Raw genomic sequence first — 21,837 nt, 5'->3', positions numbered from 1 at the left:
GGGTGCATGCATAAGTGTATGCGTGCATGCTTGCTTTTTAGTTGTATTTCTTTGTTGATATTTATCTGGCATATTGGAGTTACCTTACTATTTCAAACTTGTATAGTTTTTCAAAGTATCAAGCTAGTGAAGCTAGTGAATATTTTCCATTAACATATATGCTGTCATAGAATTCTTCAATTTAGAACTCAGTTATTGGACCTTACTGAATGTGATCTTTTTCTATTTATATACATATATATATTTCCTTGATTATTATTATAATAGAATTATTATATATAATATAATCATTGTATATGTATGTTATAAAATAATCAGAATAACTATATCTTTCTGTTTAAATCACTATCTCCAAAATATGTGGTTTCTATAGCTACAGTTGTTACATTTATGGTTCAGTGAGTTAATGTTAGACTGTGTACTTTTAAAATAAGTGCTTAATCTCACAACACATCACTTGTATTTGGAATTTTATGTAAAATTATGTACAGATATATATGTTTTTAATAATAAAAGAACCACCCAACAGATAGGAAGGTTCTATTTTCCAAGTACTTCTAACTTAGTAGTTTTTCCAGTATGCAGTAGTACTTACCACAATGACCATATTTACAGTAATTAGCTAGGTAATTTTCTTCTGTGATCATGTATATTTTTATCAATTCAATGAATAAACATTAAAATAAATATTTTATTAGAAATTTGCCAAGTCAAATAGTTAAATTTAATTTTAATTTAGCATGGAACTTGTATTTTATTTTATTTTTTTAACGTCTTTATTGGAGTATAATTGCTTTACAGTGGTGTGTTAGTTTCTGCTTTATAACAAAGTGAATCAGTTATACATATACATATGTTCCCATATCTCTTCCCTCTTGCATCTCCCTCCCTCTCACCCTCTCTATCCCACCCCTCTAGGTGGTCACAAAGCACAGAGCTGATCTCCCTGTGCTATGTGGCTGCTTCCCAGTAGCTATCAATTTTACGTTTGTTAGTGTATATATGTCCATGCCACTCTCTCACTTTCTCACACCTTACCCTTCCCCCTCCCCATATCCTCAAGTCCATTCTCTAGTAGGTCTGTGTCTTTATTCCCATCTTACCACTAGGTTCTTCATGACCTTTTTTATTTTCCCTTAGATTCCATATATATGTGTTAGCATACTGTATTTGTTTTTCTCTTTCTGACTTACTTCACTCTGTATGACAGACTCTAACTCCATCCACCTCACTACAAATAACTCCATTTCGTTTCTTTTCATGGCTGAGTAATATTCCATTGTATATATGTGCCACATCTTCTTTATCCATTCATCCGATGATGGACACTTAGGTTGCTTCCATGTCCTGGCTATTGTAAATAGAGCTGCAATGAACATTTTGGTACATGATCCTTTCTGAATTATGGTTTTCTCAGGGTATATGGCCAGCAGTGGGATTGCTGGGTTGTATGGTAGTTCTATTTTTAGTTTTTTAAGGAAACTCCATACTGTTCTGCATAGTGGAACTTGGATTTTAATATTAGATAATCTTAGATCAAGGAACACACTCATCTGAACCTCAAAAATTAAGTCACCTAAAAATTTAAGGTTAGGGTTATACTTTCTCAAATTCAAGTTTTCTCTCCTTCAGGCAGACAAGTTATAATCCCAACTATGTGTCCAGTAACAGGTTCTGCATTCTCCAACTGACTTAAATCCTACAGTGCTCTAAATGAATTTTAGAGTTCAATTACAAGATTGCTGCCATTTTCCTAAAAATTACAAAGAAATTTGCTGTGAAAGAATGTGTACAAATTTGATTTGCTATTTTTTTTTTTATGATAGTATTGTCTAGCAAATATCTTTGGGCCAGATTAAAAAGGCCCAAAATAGTCCAGATTATGACTATTTTCATTATGATCATGGAATTGTTAAGCAGCTACTCAAAAATGACTTTTACAGCACAAAGGATCACTTCTTTCTGAGACTGAGCATACATATTTTTAAAGGGAAAAACTCAAACAGAACATGCCTGAATTAGAAAAGACCGTCTCAATGAATTCTCCCTGTGATGTCAATATGGATTTTCTTTTAGATTAGTTTAGATTACAAGTCTGAAAATTAAATAAATTCTCATACACTTATGTTTATTTCCCTGTTGTTATTACTCATGGGAGATGCACTTTACTTTTATTATCTGTTCTTTGCTTTGGGTATGGTTATCAGAGCTCAGAAAGTGCTCTCCAAGATAAGAAAGTATTTAAAACACCACTGTAGACACCTTTTGATATTTATACTGCATTATGTATGGATAGACTTCATATTCTTTTAAAACACCTTTTTATCTTTGCTCTGATTCAAGGATAGCCTTCTCCAATAGTGTTTTGACCCTCGGTTACATTACATATCAGGGTGATCCAGAAGGCCTCACATCCTCTCCTTCTATATGTGAGTTTCACGGCCTTTTTTCCCCAATTTCTTCTATACTTCAGTGTGTTTAATGATTACAAAATATTAAAGATGTTAGTAGAAAAATAGCTTGTCATTGCCAGTAAAACCCATTACAACGTACATTTCTGTGTATTTACTCTAGAACATGGATATTGAGTTTATTGATTTTGCTTAAATTTTCATTCTTGAGATGACCCACTCTTACAGGGTAAAAAACACCAGCTTCTGATAAAATTACAGCACAGTAAAGGTAATAAGGACCGAATGGTTTTCGAGAAGTAATTTCGAAAACAGTTTTATTTAAAATGTCAATTAAAATGTCACTCTCTCGTTTCCTACTATTCATATATTTTTGAACTGTAATAATAGTAGCAACAATATGCTATGGTAAGATTTGTTTTAGTAAGATGAAGGCCAAATTGTTTTTGTTCAAACAGCCTATATTTTATTCTAAAGTAATCTTTGGGACACTATCAATTTTAATAGTTCTCTCAGAAAGGTTTCATTTCACAGGAGGCATTTTTGGTGAAAACACATATTTATTATCATTTGTGTATGTGCGTAGATGCACACTGAGGATATTTAGATTCAGTTTATTTTTTAATTTTTTTAACATCTTTATTGGAGTATAATTGCTTTACAATGGTGTGTTAGTTTCTGCTTTATAGCAAAGTGAATCAGCTATACATATACATATATCTCCCTATCTCGTCCCTCTTGCATCTCCCTCCCATCCTCCCTATCCCACCCCTCTAGGTGGTCGCAAAGCACAAAGCTGATCTCCCTGTGCTATGCGGCTGCTTCCCACTAGCTATCTATTTTACGTTTGGTAGTGTATATATGTCCATGCCACTCTCTCATTTTGTCCCAGCTTACCCTTCCCCCTCCCTGTGTCCTCAAGTCCATTCTTTACGTCTGAGTCTTTATTCCTGTCTTGCCCCTAGGTTCTTCAGAACCAATTTTTTTTTTTTTTTTTTTTTTTTTTTTTAGATTCCATATATATGTGTTAGCATATGGTATTGTTTTTCTCTTTCTGACTTACTTCACTCCGTATGACAGGCTCTAGGTCCATCCACCTCACTACAATTAACTCAATTTCATTTCTTTTTATGGCTGAGTAATATTCCATTGAATATATGTGCCACATCTTCTTTAACCATTCATCTGTCGATGGACACTAAGTTTGCTTCCATGTCCTGGCTATTGTAAATAAAGCTGAAATAAACATTGTAGTACATGACTCTTTTTGAATTATGGTTTTCTCAGGGAATATGCTCAGTAGTGGGACTGCTGGGTCGTATGGTAGTTCTATTTTTAGTTTTTTAAGGAACCTCCATACTGTTCTCCACAGTGGCTGTATCAATTTACATTCCCACCAACAGTGCAAGAGGATTCCCTTTTCACCACATCCTCTCCAGCATTTATTGTTTCTAGATTTTTTGATGATGGCCATTCTGAATGGTGTGAGATGATACCTCACTGTAGTTTCAATTTGCATTTCTCTAATGATTAGTGATGTTGAGCATTCTTTCACGTGTTTACTACTGGAAATCTGTATATCTTCTTCAGAGAAATGTCTATTTAGGTCTTCTGCCCATTTTTGGATTGGGTTGTTTGCTTTTTTTAAATATTGAGCTGCATGAGCTGCTTGTAAATTTTGGAGATTAATCCTTTGTCAGTTGCTTCATTTGCAAATATTTTCTCCCATTCTGAGGGTTGTCTTTTCATCTTGTTTAGGTTTTCCTTTGTTGTGCAAAAGCTTTTAAGTTTCATTAGGTCTCATTTGTTTATTTTTGTTTTTCTTTCCATTTCTCTAGGAGGTGGGTCAAAAAGGGTCTTGCTGTGATGTATGTCATAGAGTGTTCTGCCTATGTTTTCCTCTAAGAGTTTTGTACTGTCTGGCCTTACATTTACATATTTAATCCATTTTGAGTTTATTTTTGTGTATGGTGTTAGGGAGTGTTCTAATTTCATTCTTTTACCTGTAGCTGTCCAGTTTCCCCAGCACCACTTATTGAAGAGGCTGTCTTTTCGCCATTGTATATTCTTGCCTCCTTTATCAAAAATAAGGTGACCATATGTGCATGGGTTTTTCCATCCTGTTCCACTGACCTATATTTCTGTTTTTGGGCCAGTACCATACTGTCTTGATTACTGTAGCTCTGTCGTATAGTCTGAAATTCAGGAGCCTGATTCCTACAGCTTCGTTTTTCTTTCTCAAGATTGTTTTGGCTTTTGGGTGTCTTTTGTGTTTCCATACAAATTGTGAAATTTTTTGTTCTAGTTTTTTGAAAACTGCCATTGGTAGTTTGATAAGGATTGCATTGAATCTGTAGATTGCTTTGGGTAGTATAGTCATTTACATAAAGTTGATTCTTCCAATCCAAGAACATGGTATATCTCTCTGTCTGTTTGTATCATCTTTAATTTTATCAGTGTCTTATAGTTTTCTGCATACAGGTCTTTTGTCTCCTTAGGTAGGTTTATTCCTAGGTATTTTATTCTTTTTGTTGCAATAGTAAATGAGAATGTTTCTTTGATTTCTCTTTCAGATTTTTCATCATTAGTGTATAGGAATGCAAGAGATTTCTGTGCATTAATTTTGTATTCTGCTACTTTACCAAATTCATTGATTAGCTCTACAAGTTTTCTGGTAGCATCTTTAGGATTCTCTATGTATAGTATCGTGTCATGTGCAAACAGTGACAGCTTTACTTCTTCTTTTCCGATTTGGATTCCTTTTATTTCTTGTTCTTGTCTGATTGCTGTGGCTAAAACTTCCAAAACTATGCTGAATAATAGTGGTGAGAGTGGACAACCTTGTCTTGTTCCTCATCTTAGTGACAATGGTTTCAGTTTTTCACCATTGAGAATGATGTTGTCTGTGGTTTTGTCATATTTGGCCTTTATTATGTTGAGGTAAGTTCCCTCTATGCCTTCTTTCTGGAAGGTTTTTATCATAAATGGGTGCTGAATTTTGTTGAAACCTTTTTCTTCATCTATTGAGATGATCATATGGTTTTTCTCCTTCAATTTGTTAATATGGTTTATCACCTTGATTGATTTGCGTATATTGAAGAATTCTTGAATTCCTGGGATAAATCCCACTTGATCATGGTGTATGATCCTTTTAATGTGCTGTTGGATTCTGTTTGCTAGTATTTTGTTGAGGATTTTTGCATCTATATTCATCAGTGATATTGGCCTGTAATTTTCTTTCTTTTTAACATCTTTGTCTGGTTTTCATATCAGGGCGGTGTTGGCCTCGTAGAATGAGTTTGGGAGTGTTCCTCTCTCTGCTATATTTTGGAAGAGTTTGAAAAGGGTAGGTGTTAGCTCTTCTCTAAATCTTTGATAGAATTCGCCTGTGAAGCCATCTGGTCCTGTGCTTTTGTTCGTTGGAAGATTTTTAATCACAGTCTTAATTAAAGTGCTTGTAATTGGTCTGCTTATATTTTCTATTTCTTCCTGGTTCTGTCTCGGACACGTGTGCTTTTCTAAGAATTTGTCCATTTCTTCCAGGTTGTCCATTTTTTTGACATATAGTTGCTTGTAGTAGTCTCTCACGATCCTTTTTATTTCTGCAGTGTCAGTTGTTACTGCTTTTTCATTTCTAATTCTATTGATTTGAGTATTCTGCCTTTTTTTCTTGATGAGTCTGGCTAATGGTTTATCAGTTCTGTTTATCTTCTGTTGGTGTGTTTAATATTGTCTCAGAGGTCTCTAAGGCTGTCCTCAATTCTTTTCATTCTTTTTTCTTTATTCTTCTCTGTGGTAGTTATTTCCACTATTTTATCTTCCAGGTACTTATCCGTTCTTCTGCCTTAGTTATTCTGCTATTGATTCCTTCTAGAGAATTTTTAATTTCATTTATTGTGTTGTGCATTATTGTTTGTTTGCTCTTTAGTTCTTCTAGGTCCTTGTGAAACATTTCTTGTATTTTCTGCATTCTAATTCCATGATTTTGAATCATCTTTACTATCATTACTCTGAATTCTTTTTCAGGTAGACTGCCTATTTCCTCTTCATTTGTTTGGTCTGGTGGATTTTTCCCTTTCTCCTTCATCTGCTGTGTGTTTCTCTGTCTTCTCATTTTGCTTAACTTACTGTGTTTGGGGTCTCCTTTTCACAGACTGCACGTTCGTATTTCCCGTTGTTTTTGGTGTCTGCCCCCAGTGGCTAAGGTTGGTTCAGTGGCTTGTGTAGGCTTCCTGGTGGAGGGGACTGTGCCTGAGTTCTCGTGAATGAGGCTGGATCTTGTCTTTCTAGTGGGCAGGACCGCAACTGGTGGTGTGTTTTGGGTTGTCTGTGACCTTTTTATGATATTAGGTGGCCTCTCTGCTAATAGATGGGGTTGTGTTCCTGTCTTGCTAGTTGTTTGGCATAGGGTGTCCAGCACTGTAGCTTGCTGATCATTCAGTGGAGCTGGGTCTTAGCGTTTAGATTGAGATCTCTGAGAGAGCTTTTTCCATTTGATATTACAGGGAGCCAGGAGGTCTCTGGTGTATCAATGTCCTGAACTCAGCTCTCCCCCCTCAGAGGCACAGGCCTGACACCAAGACCCTGTCAGTCACACAGCTCAGAAGAAAGTGGAGAAAAAAAGAAAGAAAGAAATCATAATATAATATAAAATAAAGTTTTTAAAACAAGAAATTTTAAAAATATTATTAAATATTAAAAAATTAAAAAGTAATAAATAAAGGAAAAAAGAAAGAGGTGAGCAGCCAAACCAAAAAAACAAATCCACCAATGATAACATGCGCTAAAAACTATAGTAAGAAAAATAAAATAAAATAAAATAAAATAAAATAAAATAAAATAAAATAAAAGGGACGGACAGTACCCTAAGACAAATGGTGAAAGCAAAGCTATACAGACAAAATCACACAAAGAAGCAAACACATACACACTCAGAAAAAGAGAAAAAGGAAATATATATATATATACATTTAAAAAAAGGAAGAGAGCAACCAAATCAATAAACAAATCTACCAATCATAATAAACTCTAAATACTAAACTAAGATAAACATAAGACCAGAAACAAATTAGATATAGAAAGCAAACCCCAAGTCTACAGTTGCTCCCACAGTCCACAGCCTCAATTTGGGGATGATTTGTTGTCTATTCAGGTATTCCAGAGATGCTGGGTACATCAAGTTGATTGTGAAGATTTTATCCACTGCTCCTGAGGCTGCTGGGAGAAATTTCCCTTTCTCTTCTTTGGTCACACAGCTCCTGGGGTTCAGCTTTGTATTTGGTCCCTCCTCTGCATGTATGTCACTTGAGGGCATCTGTTCTTCGCTCAGACACAATGGGGTTAAAGGAGCAGCTGATTAGGGGACTCAGGCTCACTCAGGCTGGAGGGAGGGAGGGGTACATAATGCGGGGCGAGCCTGTGGAGGCAGAGGCAAGCATGATGTTGCAACCGCCTGAGGGACTCCGTGTGTTCTCCTGGGGAAGTTGTCCCTGGATCACGGCACCTTGGCAGTGGTGGGATGCACATGCTCCAAGGAGGGGAGTTGTGGATAGTGTCCTATGCTTTCACACAGGCTTCCTGGTGGCTGCAGCAGCAGCCTTAGCATTTCATGCCCGTCTCTGGTGTCCACGCTGATAGCCGCGGCTTGTGCCAGTCTCTGGAGCTCATTTAGGTGGTGCTCTGAAGCCCCTCTCCTTGGACACCCCGAGACGATGGTCTCTTGCCTCTTAGGCAGTTCCAGACTTTTTCTCGGACTCCCTCGTGGCTAGCTGTGGTTCACTAGCCTGCTTCAGGCTGTGTTCATGCAACCAACCCCAGTCCTCTCCTTGGGATCTGACCTCTGAAGCCTGAGCCTCAGCTCCCAGCCCCCAACCGGCCTGGAGGGTGGGTAGACAAGGCTCTCAGGCTGGTGAGTGCTGGTTGGCACTGATCCTCTGTACGGGAATTTCTCTGCTTTGCCCTCTGCATCCCTGTTGCTGCGCTCTCCTCCGTGTATCGGAAGCTTCCCGCCCCTCATCCCCCACTCCCCCCACCCCCCACCCCCGTCTCTGTCAGTGAAGGGTCTCCCTAGTGTGTGGAAACTTTTCCTCCTTCACAGCTCCCTCCCCAAGGTGCAGGCCCCATCCCTATTCTTTTGTCTCTGTTTTTCCTTTTTTCTTTTGCCCTACCCAGGTACGTGGGGAGTTGCCTTTTGGGAAGTCTTAGGTCTTCTGCCAGCGTTCAGTAGTTGTTCTATAGGAGTTGCTCCACATGTAGATGTATTTCTGATGTATTTGTGGGGAGGAAGGTGATCTCCACGTCTTACTCCTCCACCATCTTGAAGGTCTCTCCTCAGTTTATTTTTAAATTATTGTAATATAAGTAATTTTTGTAAGAATTATTTATGGAAAAGTATAGTTTCATATATTTTTCCCACAGCTTTAAATCTTGAAAGAAAACATCTTTTGTATTACTTATTTCTTTAAGAAAATTACATTTTTAAAAATACTCATCTGAGCAAGGCACCCATCTGTTCTTTTGGAACCATGTCCATCAAATTTAAGGTAACTTAAATGAAACTTTAGATCTATCTCTAGAGTAGAGTTCTATGAATTTAATGAATAGATTTTGGAGACCAGAACATCATTAAAATATAATAATATTAAAATCTTTTTTAAAAATCCATCTTCTGGGACTCCCAAACCCTATTGGCAAGCATTGATTACTAAATAATAAGTAAGAGAGGATTAGTTGCATCTGAATTAACTCTGTTTTCTGAGAATGCTAAAAATGATACTGATTCTGTTTACTTGTCTCTAGCAATTGAAAACAAACAAGTGCTAGAAACAAGGTGAACAGTAGGATTTAAACTAGTAAATAGAAATACATCCCAACAGAAATCAGATAGCAGGCAGGAGAGAAAACTAATAAGACGACCTTGCTTCCTTCTTACAAAGAGTTCAGCTTAATAGGCATGTTTTCATTGACCTTCCTTAAGAATTACCACTTTGCTAGGAGAATGACTTGAATTTTAGATGTATTCACCCATGTCATCAAAAATGGTGTCATTATTAGAGATGGGGTTAGCTTACACAGGTGATAAAAGCATAAGAAAAACATCTCCTCCATAGTAGTATGTTTAAATAGTTTTGAGTCTGAAACTCACAGTATTATTTAAGTCGCTAGAATTTTAAATTTGTCCTTGTAAACCAAACAGTTTTTACTAACTACTGCATGTCAGAGCATAGGTTTCTCACTGCATACAAATTGGGCTTTTTTGGAAGCTGCATTAACCCTTTCAAGAATCTAAAATTACAAGGACTTATTAATTAATTCATATGTTGATGGTAGCTGTCAGATAAAGTATAAAATACAGAGGCAACTACCTTAAAACAAAAGAGAGAAACTGGCACATTTGACCCAACAATGCAGTAGAATCAAAAAAAAAAAAAAAAAAAGGCCAAAAGGAGAAACCTAGGAGAGATAAAAGAAACTTAATAGTTGCTGAGGTGTAGGTTTTTCAGAATACTCACTGTTTTCATAATTTAAAATTATAAAGAAATGATTATTTAAACATAGATTTTAATTTCAATAACAGTGTCCCTGGTTTACAAAATTCCCTTAAGGGGAAAATATTCTGACCTCCATGTTTCAGTGGATATATGTCAAGTAGGATTTATTTATTTTATTGAAAATGGTACCCTCAATAATAAATAGAGAACTTCAGAATTTTATATAAATATGGTATTTAACAGACAGATCTGATGTTACTTTAAATACTGTGTATCTCATAGCAAAAGAGAGCTATTATGTATAACTTTGTTTAGGCCCTGGGATCATTCTGAAAACTGACGCTACGCTCTCATAAATGAATTGAGTAATTTGTAAGGGGTGGTCATTCTTGTTATAGATTACCAATAGTATTTGATATCTTTTAAATTTCATCTTCCTTTATATCAATGGTAGCATTCTGTTCAAATTCAGAAGTGTGACTATTGAGTGTATTCTCAAGGAATAGAGCATGTAAGAATATACCAGGACCTCAGAGTCTTGATCCTCCAGGGGCATAAGGAACTTGATGAGGCAAATAGATTAAAAAATAAGAGTCAGGGAGCAACGCTAGAGTATATAATGCAATTGGAAAATTTTGGCATAATCTTTGTCCAAAATAGAAATGAGTATTTTGGAGAATATTTTCAGGAATTTTCATTAATTATTTATTCTTCTTGAGATCCAGAATAAATCTTGAAAGGTTTCTGAGATTCAACATCTACCTACCTTATTTGTGGCCATGTTCCTTGCCTTGTAGGAGTGTTTATTACTTCTCTTCTAGATACATATAATGATCTTTTTTCTTCCAGACCTTCCCTCTTCTGGCCTTCTAGAATCCTTTAATTTTTCTGATACATGATCATATGCAATCTTATGGTTGGTTAATAATAATAGCAAATTTGAGAAAGCAGGAAGGGAGATAAAGTAGATGTAGGAAGAAAAAAATAGTTTTCTAATGCAGAACTAAAAAATTCAGGATTTATATTGTTAATATACAATATCAGTTGAATCAACATACATTAAGTCTTTCTTTAGTTTAGGAGAAGTGGAGTGAGATGCAAGCAGAATGGGGTAGGACTGGAATTGGAATGATGGTGCCAGAGCCATGACAGGTCCTTTGTGCTCTGTTGGAGATAATCCTGGTCGGAGCCAAAACGCTAGATACCTGTAACAGAAGTAATGCTGATTTGAATACTACTTGCTCTGTGGCCAAGCAGTTTTTTAGGCTCATAAATGTTGTTCAATACTGCTCAGTCAAGCTCCTAAGTATTTCAAGAATCTTCTGAGATGTACAATAAATTGCTCAAATACCCATATTAGTGTTCCATTACCCGTTAAACTAAATTCGGTCTTTTATTCAGAGCTTTTCCATTTTCTTTTACATTCTAGCCAGTTTTTCCCATGTTACTTTATTTTTAGACATTGCAATATATGTCTTTTGACCTACAAATCTGCTCTCTTATCACCCTGTGAAACGTACTTTTCTGTGTAGTAATCATTTCACTTTCTAATCTCTTTACCTAGATCACCTTATCCCTGCTCTCCACTGTCTGTTGAAACCCTGATCATCTCTTGAATTGCAAATCAAGCACCACTTCTTCTAAAAAGCCTTTCACAATATTACAATCTACACTTTTCTCTGTATTTCTGTTGTTTGACATTCATATAAAATAGTTCAAAATGTAACTAATCATGAATTATTTCTCTTATGGTGGTTTCAAATCAAGTTTTTAGTTTCTAATGAAACTGTAAATTCCTTGGTAAAGAGATACAGCCTTCCAGACTGGAGAATTTTAGAGGTGGGTAAACGTGGGTTCATTTACCACAAACCTTTACTTGACACAACACCTGTTCCACAACATTCTTTCGAAGATGCCTTTGCTTGAAAACTTCCAATTCACAAAGTTGATGTTTAGTTCATTCTTACCTTATGAATGATTGAGTATAATTCCTTTAACTGCTGAATTACACACATCTACTACTCTCAGTGAATTTGAGCTGTCTTTACTCTGGTGGGGCATTTGAATTATATTGTTTTTCCTTGAGAGGTTATGTCAGAGTCCTTTTCTCAAAAAAACAAAAAATAAAAACAGAAACAAAAACTTGTTCCATTTAGTATAGAATTGAGTTTCAGAGCCAGTTCTTCTGAGGGTACCTGTTAAGAAAGAGATGGCCCTATTTATCTGTGCCTTCACTTCTAAGCATCTGCTACTGCCCCAGGTGATGGCTGCACCTACAGTATGGGATTGGGGAAGGGTGGCAGCTAAATTTTGAATGTTAATTTCAGAACACTGTGCCACAGGACACAATTATATTTGTGCCATAGGTTCCCAATCCATGGTTTAGATTCTCACTTTTTTTTTTTTTTTCTGGTGCTTCCGTATCAGATTTCCTTATATCCTTTTGCTTTCATTCCTTAACATATGTTTCCATTTAATTTCATTTTTCTTCATCTCAGAGCATTATCTGTGGTTGTCAGTATTTATGCCAGAAAATTCATTCTGGTAGACCTATTATTATGTCCAAAGGGTCACAAACACTTGAAACCATCCCCGAAGGTGTGCAGGTGCACTGAATAGTAAGTGCAAATGCTCCCAGCACTCCAAATACCCAGCTGCAATTGGATTCAGTTGAATGTGATATAGGCCAGTGGTTTCTGGTGTCTGAATGAAGTTGTGGCGATACATTCAGAAGCGTTGTGTGATGTAGTTGCACGCCAGAGGATTGGTACTTCAAAGCTGCCATGGTTTGACTATCTGATAGCATCATAATAACCTCCTCTTCAAAATGTGCTCTCTGCCTATTAAAAGCAGATAGAATGGCATTTCACAACTGAGGTAAATTCTGGAAGCCAGATCAGCAGTACATACACCTAAAAATATATACATTTCTCTCATAGTATTTTTATTACATGAACTATGTTTCTAAATTCTGATTTCTTATGACCAAATATTAGGAAATATTTTAAGTTCCTGGAGTCCAGTAGCCAATGTTTTATCATTATATCACTGCCAACACGTGAACAAGCATCCTCATGAAATGAGCAAATGAGCATATTGTAACAAGTTATGTGATCTTACATTAAAAAATATAAGAAGCAAAAACATATCCCACATCTGTGTATTTGTATATCAGTTATTTGATTAGTAGAACAGCTTAGATCACTGTGCACAAGTGAGAAGCATGGGAAATACAAGGCAATAGATGAAAGATCACTTGGCTAAATAAAGTGATTGTACTCTGATGCCACATTTTCCCTTACCCTTCTCTTTTCTTCCCTGAATAAGGGATACACCAAGGTTATTAAAAATTGTGCTAAAATTAAGCCTAGAAGTCATATGAATACTAGCAGAAGAAAAAGCGTGTGATAAAATTATAATATTAGGATACTTGTTTCTTTTTTTTTCCCCGACACAGAGAAAGACGTTTTGAGACAACTTTCCGACACTGTCTCTAGAAGTAATATTGAAAGTGAAGTTTTTACCCCCTCATAGTCAGATAGAGTGAAATCAGAAGGTTTATTTTTAACTAATATGCTAGTAAATGAGAAATATAAATAAAAAATGGGAATAATTTGAATGAATATAGATTGTTAAAGTGACATTTATATGGAATGACTCACCCTATCATCATAACAAGTGTAAGGGGTTTATAGGATGGTAAAGGGAAGTAAGTGAATAATCATCAACATTGCCAAAAAAGGAGAGAACTGTTTATGGCAGAAAACTGTCAGTTTGCAGGATGTTATGAATTATGTCAATTTACTGAAAGAAACATTTTATTAGAGGTTTGTTGGACTGTATTCTGATGAGATTTCTATTTTAGTATTGGTGTTTTTATCTCTAATATGTTAGAATATATTTGGATTAATTGTAATTTGCTGTGCTCATAGAGAAGTGTGTGTACATGTGTAAAATTGTGTGTTTGTGTGTGCACTGAAGAAAGAAAAAGGCAGTGAAGCAAGCTGTGGTTACATCATTAAAACCTTTCAGTAGAAAACTGGTATACACGAACTGCCAGTCTAAGGTCCTGGCTTGTCATTGTTTACTGGTAGATAATCTGTGATGGGTGTCAACTTTAAGTTCTGTAGAGTTAATCTCCAGAACATTTGGGCCAGCCATAAATATAGATGGGTGCCAGCTCTCTGCTTTCCCAGACAGCTAATTAGGTGTTATGAAAGCTTACATTGGTTAAAGAAGGTAAAGTAGAAATACAAAAGAAAAGTGAGAACAAATAAAAAATGAACTTCATTTATAGAGCTGTCTACTTGGAAACAACTCCAATTTTAAGGTGCTGTTAGAAACAGGAGCAACCACCACACTAACAGAAGAGCACTATTCCCATTTAAAGCTATTTACAGAGCTGAAATAAAACCATTTTGTTGACAGTCATAAAGCACAGAAAACTCTCTCAAATAGCCTTCCCCACAGCCACAGCAATTTAGAATTTCCTCACTAATGTTCTGATTAATGGATTTGGGTTTTCAGATTTCTATGACACAGACATTTATTTCTTCATTATAAAAATTAAATCAGATGCATATCTGAAACTCTTATTCTAGAAATAATATGCATGTTTTCAGATGTACAGATATGTGGGCTCTGGAGGAAACAGGCAATGAAACTAAGGGGAGGAAATCCTTTTATGTTTTCTAATATTTCCCTAAGTGTTAACAAATTAGTTTCTAAGTATCTCTCTTTGGGTTATGTGGTATAGTACTTTGAAGACAGGGAAAATAAGCTTATCTTTTGATTTGTGATAAATTCCTTCCTGAGAGTGAGACAGATTGTAGTAAAGAGATAGATTTACTCTAAAGAAATTTCGTGACCTGGCTCCTCAAACCAGCTCCTCGAACTGTGTTTCCTCCGCAGTGAACAGTTCCGAGTCACAACACGCAAGGGTTTTCCCCTGACTTTTACCAAAATAACTATGTTCAATAGAGGCCCCTTAATCTTTGTTAATCTTTGATGGTTTAAATAGTGTTTTGACTTCAAATTTTAATCTTCTACATTGTAATTATTGGCACCTCTTACCCATCTTGAAATGGCTGTGTACTCTTCATGATGCAGTGACATTACAAGGTTAAAATCACATTGTGGACATTAAGTTCTGGTAACCTTTGTGGAAGATCGCTAAAATCCAATAATTTGGGAACAGGTAATTTGATGTTTTACCTAAATATTTTTTTCCTCATCTATATGTAACTTTCACAATGCCTGTTCCTTTGAAGGTATATTTTGGCAAAAAATGTTTGCTTGCCTAATATCTTTAAGTTATTAAACAGTTTAATCAAGGTTAATAAAAGAGAGAGAGCTTTCAGATTTGTAGGCTAATATGAATTTGCAGATTTCATACATCTTTATGTCTAAATCAACTTGAATTATATAAAATTCTAAAATCAGTAGTCAAGTTGTTTATCCAGTCAGAGGTTTCACACTCATAGTTGAAGAGCACAGGGAAAGATTAAAAGGTTGTTTATTGGTGATTTTAAATAAAAAGATTTATACATACATGTAAATTATATACAAGGTTTTATATTTATAAATAAATATATATATATATATATCTGCTATCCTTTATATTACAACTATATAACTTTCCTGTGTGTTTTATTCATTCATCTGTATTTCTCTTATGGTAGTTACTGATTTTTAATTTTCAGGAATGCATTGGACATGCATTTGAGTTTTTAAATTTTGTTTGGACTATTTCCTGGAGAAACCTCAATTTTATTACACACATGCAAATAAAGATCTATACGTGTGTGTGTGTGTGTGTGTGCATGTATAGTTTATGGTGGCAGCTGAACTGCAAGTACTTACAGTAATTTGAGTTACTATATCTTTTGAAAAAGATCATATAAATTAAGATGCAAAATTGAACTAATTAAGATGACTGTGTTTAGATCCCTCCTCTTGGGAGCTTGTATAATAGTCAGATGTGACTATAGTAGTATAGAAAATGATTCTTAATGTTAAACAAGTATTTAAATTTCTGATTGTCACCTGATCCTTCAGGGACTTATACACTTAAAAGATTAGACACTGTAAACTTTCTCTATAGAAAGAACTGCCCAGATTTCTAGCTGTCGGACTTCAGAGTTGTTTTCACTTTGCAATATAAATATGCCTATCTCTCAGTTTCTCTCATCTATATACCATTTGGATTATCCTATCTTTCTTGGCAAGGGGTGCATTCTGTGAAATGGTTATCATGTTATACTAAGGAAACGACAAAAATGAGGGTAAATAATTTCTTTGTAATCCCAGATTGGTCCAGGAGAAAAAATGAATCTTGGATCAAGCGTCTCTAAATTTGTTTTCTATCCAAGATCCCTAAATTTGTTTTTTGATACAAATATCTAACCTATGCAAATAGTGACTGTCTGTGTAATTTGCTTCTTTTTCATTTTCATAGTTCATAATTCAACATATCTGTTGCGGGATTCATTTTCCCTAAGGTACAGAAAGAAGCTATTATCTACCTTTATAGTCCTAGGGCTTGAGAAAATCCTCCACACTATTATTCTTTATTATACACACTTAGTTTATTGAGTGGATTTTTAAAAATATAATAGAAGGTGCGCATAGCAGAAATCCTCCCAATACGTCTCCCCTTCCCTTAAGCCCCTCCTCCCTCACTCCTCCATCCCTCCTTCGCTCTCTCCCCTCACTTTGGTTTCTTTCTTCCCTCTCTTTTTCTTTCATTTTTTCCATTTTGTCTATTTTTTTGGTCTAGCTAGTCATTCATTATGTACTACCTATGTCTCTTTTATGTGTCTACCTAGTCATCTATTTATTTATGTCACTTCAGAAATAATTCTACTCTCTCAAAAATTCTTATTTGACCCTTGGCAGTTATAGTTCATTTTATGTTCTTAGTTTCTGCAGCTTGTACGAAAGGGTCCATTTGATTTTCTTCACTGTCTGTGAACTGCTGCTGTCAAAATTACAGTCTAATCACAAGGTGAACAGCATATAATGTGTCATAATCAATACTCAAAATTTGCTCCCTAGGATGTGACATGAAGTGAAGTAAAAAAAGCTGCAGAGTTTCAGTAGTGAAGTGCAAACAATCATTTTATGTTGATGGTTTCAAATTCAAGGTCGATTTATACTTTCATAAATCTGCATTATTCTGTCCTGTTCACTCTATTCTTAAATTCATATTGAATTCATTCAAAGCTGGGCTATCGAAATTGCTGAAATTGAGGCCAGTCAATATTGAAAATAAAATTATGTTAGTGTCTTTCAAAGAGAGTGTATGAGTTGTAAATGAAGTTTTTAAAAATCACAAACCTAAAAGATACAAAAATATTACCAAGTGAAATAGATAGTAAAGTTTTCTACTGTATTTTTGAAGGATAAAATTAGTTGAATGAAATGATATGTATTATTTTTTTCTGACACAGGCATAATATTGACGATTCACTTTCAGAATAGGTAATGAAAACAGATACCTGATATTAAACTTTTCTGATATCCTGTTGTTTAAATTCTGCTCTACTTTAAATCTGCACAGGGAGGCTTCTAGAAAATTTTAAATGCCTAGATTCTTCTGCTTCTGTTTGTGTCCATCTGTCTGACAACCTTTCAAATCATAGACAGTATTTGAGTCTGTGAGTAGATAGTTCAGTTTGAGACTACATTTCAGCATTCTTGCCTGCATTACATAATAAACTTAACATATTTTATTCACTCTTAGGTGAATATATGTTTAAAAGCAAGACAAAATTAAAATAGAGACAAGCCACCTAGATACTTCTTTTTAACATTTCAAGGGTGAATAATGATACATGCTATGAAATACTGCAGAATTTTTGTTCTGTCAAAACACCATTTTGATTCTTTTCTAAAAGAGTTTAGTTTCATAGGAAATTATTTTATCCTAAAACCTTTTGAGATAAATTAAGGTGTGGTTTATTTTTTTTCTTTTTGGATAAGGAATTTTTTGTGTGTTTGAAGTACAAACTCAGATTTTGTATATGACTTTGAAAAGTAATTGTATAAATTTATCAGTGCTATTAAATTTGCTGCTTTTTCCCTTGCACACAGGACACTATACATTATGGAGATCCTCTCACATCAATTAAATGGCAATCCCAAGGGTTCCCAAATGAGTAGGGAATTCTATTCCCATCACATAGAGTTAAACTGTAAATATCCTCTCCTGAAAAAAAGGTCCCTGATTTAAAAAGGATCATTAAACATAAGGAAGACAATGATTTGTAGATGAAAGGGACAACTGGGAAGATGTAGTTCAAAGTTATCTTTTAAAATATTGAGTTCATGGACATATGCAGCTGTTTTCATAATGAAGGAATTTTCTTTCATATTTTCTTGTTTAGCATCTTTGAAATAGTGATCGTTAAACAGTACTTTATTTAGATTATCTACATGCTTATCACAAAAGAGAGAAGCAAAAATTCTCACAGAAATCATTATCATTTAGAATTGAAATCATGATTTGTCATTCATTCTGAACTATATCTGTTGACAAAATACATTTTCACCTACTTACACCAAAAAAAAAAAGCTGAAGTGAAGAAAACTGATTACATGATCCATTCGCAAATCTACTACAATAGGAATGTGCAGTTTTTGACAAGCTTATTCATAACACGCTCGGATAGAAAATTCCATTTGCTACTCTTCAGTAGGAAAAGCAGGCTTTAAAGGAAAACTTTATTTCATGACTGTCACCAAAATAACAATTACAAGCAAAATAGGGATAAAACATAAAAAAAAAAAATAGTAGCTTAGAACTTGTTATGGAAGTTTGTGATTCAGTTTTTGCACTGTTATTTGATTTGAAAAATTAAACCTGTTAATCCTTTTTGAAGTTCCCTGTTTCCAGGGTGGGTTATACAGAACAAAGACTAACTGATATCCCCAGGAGATTAGTTTACAGTGATATTCTACTCTACTGAGAATGATTCTCCAGTGGCCACTTTTTACTTCTTCCCAGGCTATGGGAATTCGTTAATACCTAGAGAATAGACTTAAATAAAACCATTGTCTCAACCAGCAGGTTTATGCAACCATCCTGAAATGTTTTAATTATTGTTTTCTTTTCCTTTTTAATTTAGAGACCAGAGGTCAAGCAAACCCAGGGAGAGCTGATCGCAGCCTTTGTAGAACTGTAAAGGCAACCCTAATGATTGGATTTGCTGTCCTCTCTTTTGTTTTGCAGAACCGGAAGAGTGTGTTAATTGCACAGATGAATGCCGAGTGCTTGGTCATTCTGACAGGTGTTGGATGCCACAGTTCCCTGTAACCAATCAGGCTGAAAACGCAGATTACCGCACAAATCTCTTTGTACCCACAGTTGAAGCTAATGTTGAGACTGAGACTTATGAAACTGTGAATCCCACTGGGAAAAAGACTTTTTGTACATTTGGAAAAGACAAGCGAGAGCACACGATTCTCATTGCCAATGTGAAACCTTATTTAAAAGCCAAACGTGCCCTGAGCCCTCTCCTCCAAGAGGTCCCCTCAGCATCAAGCAGCCCAACCAAGGCATGCATCGAGCCTTGCACCTCAACGAAAGGCTCCCTGGATGGTTGCGAAGCAAAGCCAGGAGCTCTGGCCGAGGCGAGCAGCCAGTACTTGCCCACTGACAGTCAGTATCTCTCCCCCAGCAAGCAACCGAGAGACCCTCCCTTCCTGGCTTCTGAGCAGATGGCAAGGGTCTTCGCAGATGTGCATTCGAGAGCCAGCCGGGATTCCAGTGAGATGGGAGCTGTCCTGGAGCAGCTTGACCACTCCAACAGGGATCTGGCCAGAGAGCCGGTGGATGCAGAGGAAGTCGTGAGAGAAATCGACAAGCTTCTGCAGGACTGCCGGGGAAATGACCCTGTGGCTGTGAGAAAGTGAAAAAAAAAAAAAAAAAAAAAAAAAAGCATTGGCATTTTCTTGTCTCTTCTGTTGATTTAAAAATGACCCCTCCTGGTGAAAACCCCATTTTACAGGGATAAAGAAAGACCGATGCTGCTTTAAGGCTTTTAGTGAACATCTGAAGTGCCCACAAGTATGTTCTTTACACTGCTGTTTCTTTTTCAGAAATAACAATGGCTTTGTTTTGACCAAACTTATATTAGGACAGAATTAACGATGTTCAAAGAGGAAAGAAAAACAGAGACGAAAAAGGAGAGAAGAAAAAGGAGGATGAGGAGGCGAGTTACCTTGTGACAATCTGTTAGGAAGGTATGCAGTGTGAGAATGGAAGTTTTTTTCTCATTGCCCTAAGACTGTCCTCCGTGATTTATTCTGACGTAACTGTTTACCTATAAACCCCATACAAAGCAGGGTCATAATTTGTGATCTGTGGTAGAATTTCTAGCAGTCACCACAGGCTTCTACTGAAAGTCCTGAAAAGACCTTGCAGTAGTCCAAGCTACACCAAACATTAACATATATTTGTGGTAAACATTTCTGTATAAAGTTACCTGCCACATGTACAAACACAGAAAACATTCCATATCATTAGTCAAAAAAAAATTAAAAATTGAGTCATCTGTAAAACACCTCATGTCGTATAAAAGTTAAATGTAAAAAGGTATAGTCCATTTTGTCCTGCACACACATAGACTAATTCACTTCATGAAAGGAGAAGAAAATTTAAAGGTTTAAAATGCCTCTTTAGCATTTTAGTGTCCAACAAACATATAAATAATGATAGATATGTTTTAAATTTGACCTAGAAAAGTTCTGAAAAATAGTTACCATTGAGTGATGATATTCAGAGACAATTAACATGAATGATATGTTTTATTCATTTGTGGACACTAAAATAGCTCAGGAAAGCGAAAATGTCTTAGACATACACAAATCACATGACCATTTAAATGTGCAAATGTAAGAAGATTCAATGTGTTTACATCAAATGACATATTTTTATTGATTTATTGCAGATTCAGTGCATATGAGCCAAATTGTTGAGTGTATAAGAGCTATATTGTGTATTTTATTAAATTAATATATAGTTGTGTTGCAAAAATATTTGGGCTTATATTGTAAATGGCAAGTGTTGCCTTGGTAGCTGTCGAACTCTATGAGTTTTGTTTTTTCCTGCTTCCATTTCCCCATGGAGTGTTGGAAGCAGTGCCTCAGAGCAAAAAGTCTCTTGTTTAATGTAGAGTCTACCAAGTACTACAGTACATAATCTGTTCAAAATGTGTTTGAGTGAGCTGATGGAGCTAACTGAAAGGTCAAAACATACATCCGTCAGTCATGGTTATGTGCAAGTCCTTCGTGGAAGCTTTTATTAAAGTCATGCTAAATCACAAGAATTACATTTGTACCAATACCTGAAACTTCTTCATGTTTTTTCAATAGCATACAGCTGCTGCCTATGTAGATATCATATTGTTGATTGGTTCTCAAAAGTATCTTAAGTGTGTGTTCCCATTATATTTCAAAACCATGCAAAATGCTTTAATGCATGTGTGGTACCAGCACTGGTTACTTGCACTGTGTAGTGTTTTACAAGAAGTCTGGGTCTTAACAAAAAGTTTGCCTTTTTTTCAGCGCTCTTCTGCCTCTTTTTATTGGTGTCCCTTGAGAACAATACACCTTCTATTCCTTCATTTTGTTGCACCTTTCCTTGTGACATTTAGCATGTTTCAAACTTACTTCCATATGAGGCTAGGAAACCTCAAATTTCAGGAATTGGGGAAAAATAAAATTAGCACTTGCAGAAGTAGCAGTAGATGGGAAAATGCCTTGATTGACATTTTCCTTCAGCGTTTAAAAATTTTTGCATTTTACAGCTTCATGACAAACAGTTTCCAGCCCATACCTTAGAAAATGTGGTGCTGAGTTAAATAAAGGCTGTTTGTGCAAGGGAGCAGAAAAATGCATTATTTGCAAACTGGTGGAGAATTCTGTGCCTTCTT

The 21,837-nt window shown here is 35.6% G+C and overlaps 1 protein-coding gene across 1 annotated transcript in view; it reads left to right on the top strand.

Annotated features, from left to right (window-relative positions):
• PCDH17 (protocadherin 17) overlaps positions 1-20,087 on the top strand; it is a 98,536-nt gene extending 78,449 nt beyond the window's left edge. Inside the window, exon 4 of the mRNA XM_061170690.1 lies at positions 19,134-20,087. Within this exon, the coding sequence (XP_061026673.1) occupies positions 19,134-19,816 (683 nt within the window). The 3' untranslated portion in view covers positions 19,817-20,087. The remainder of the gene's footprint in view (positions 1-19,133) is intronic.
• Positions 20,088-21,837: the final 1,750 nt, after the last annotated feature.

The sequence above is a fragment of the Eubalaena glacialis genome, chromosome 16 (genome assembly GCF_028564815.1).
Source record: "Eubalaena glacialis isolate mEubGla1 chromosome 16, mEubGla1.1.hap2.+ XY, whole genome shotgun sequence".
Lineage (NCBI taxonomy): Eukaryota > Metazoa > Chordata > Mammalia > Artiodactyla > Balaenidae > Eubalaena > Eubalaena glacialis.
Note: the sequence above shows the minus strand (reverse complement) of the source record. Positions and strands in the feature narration are given on the sequence as shown.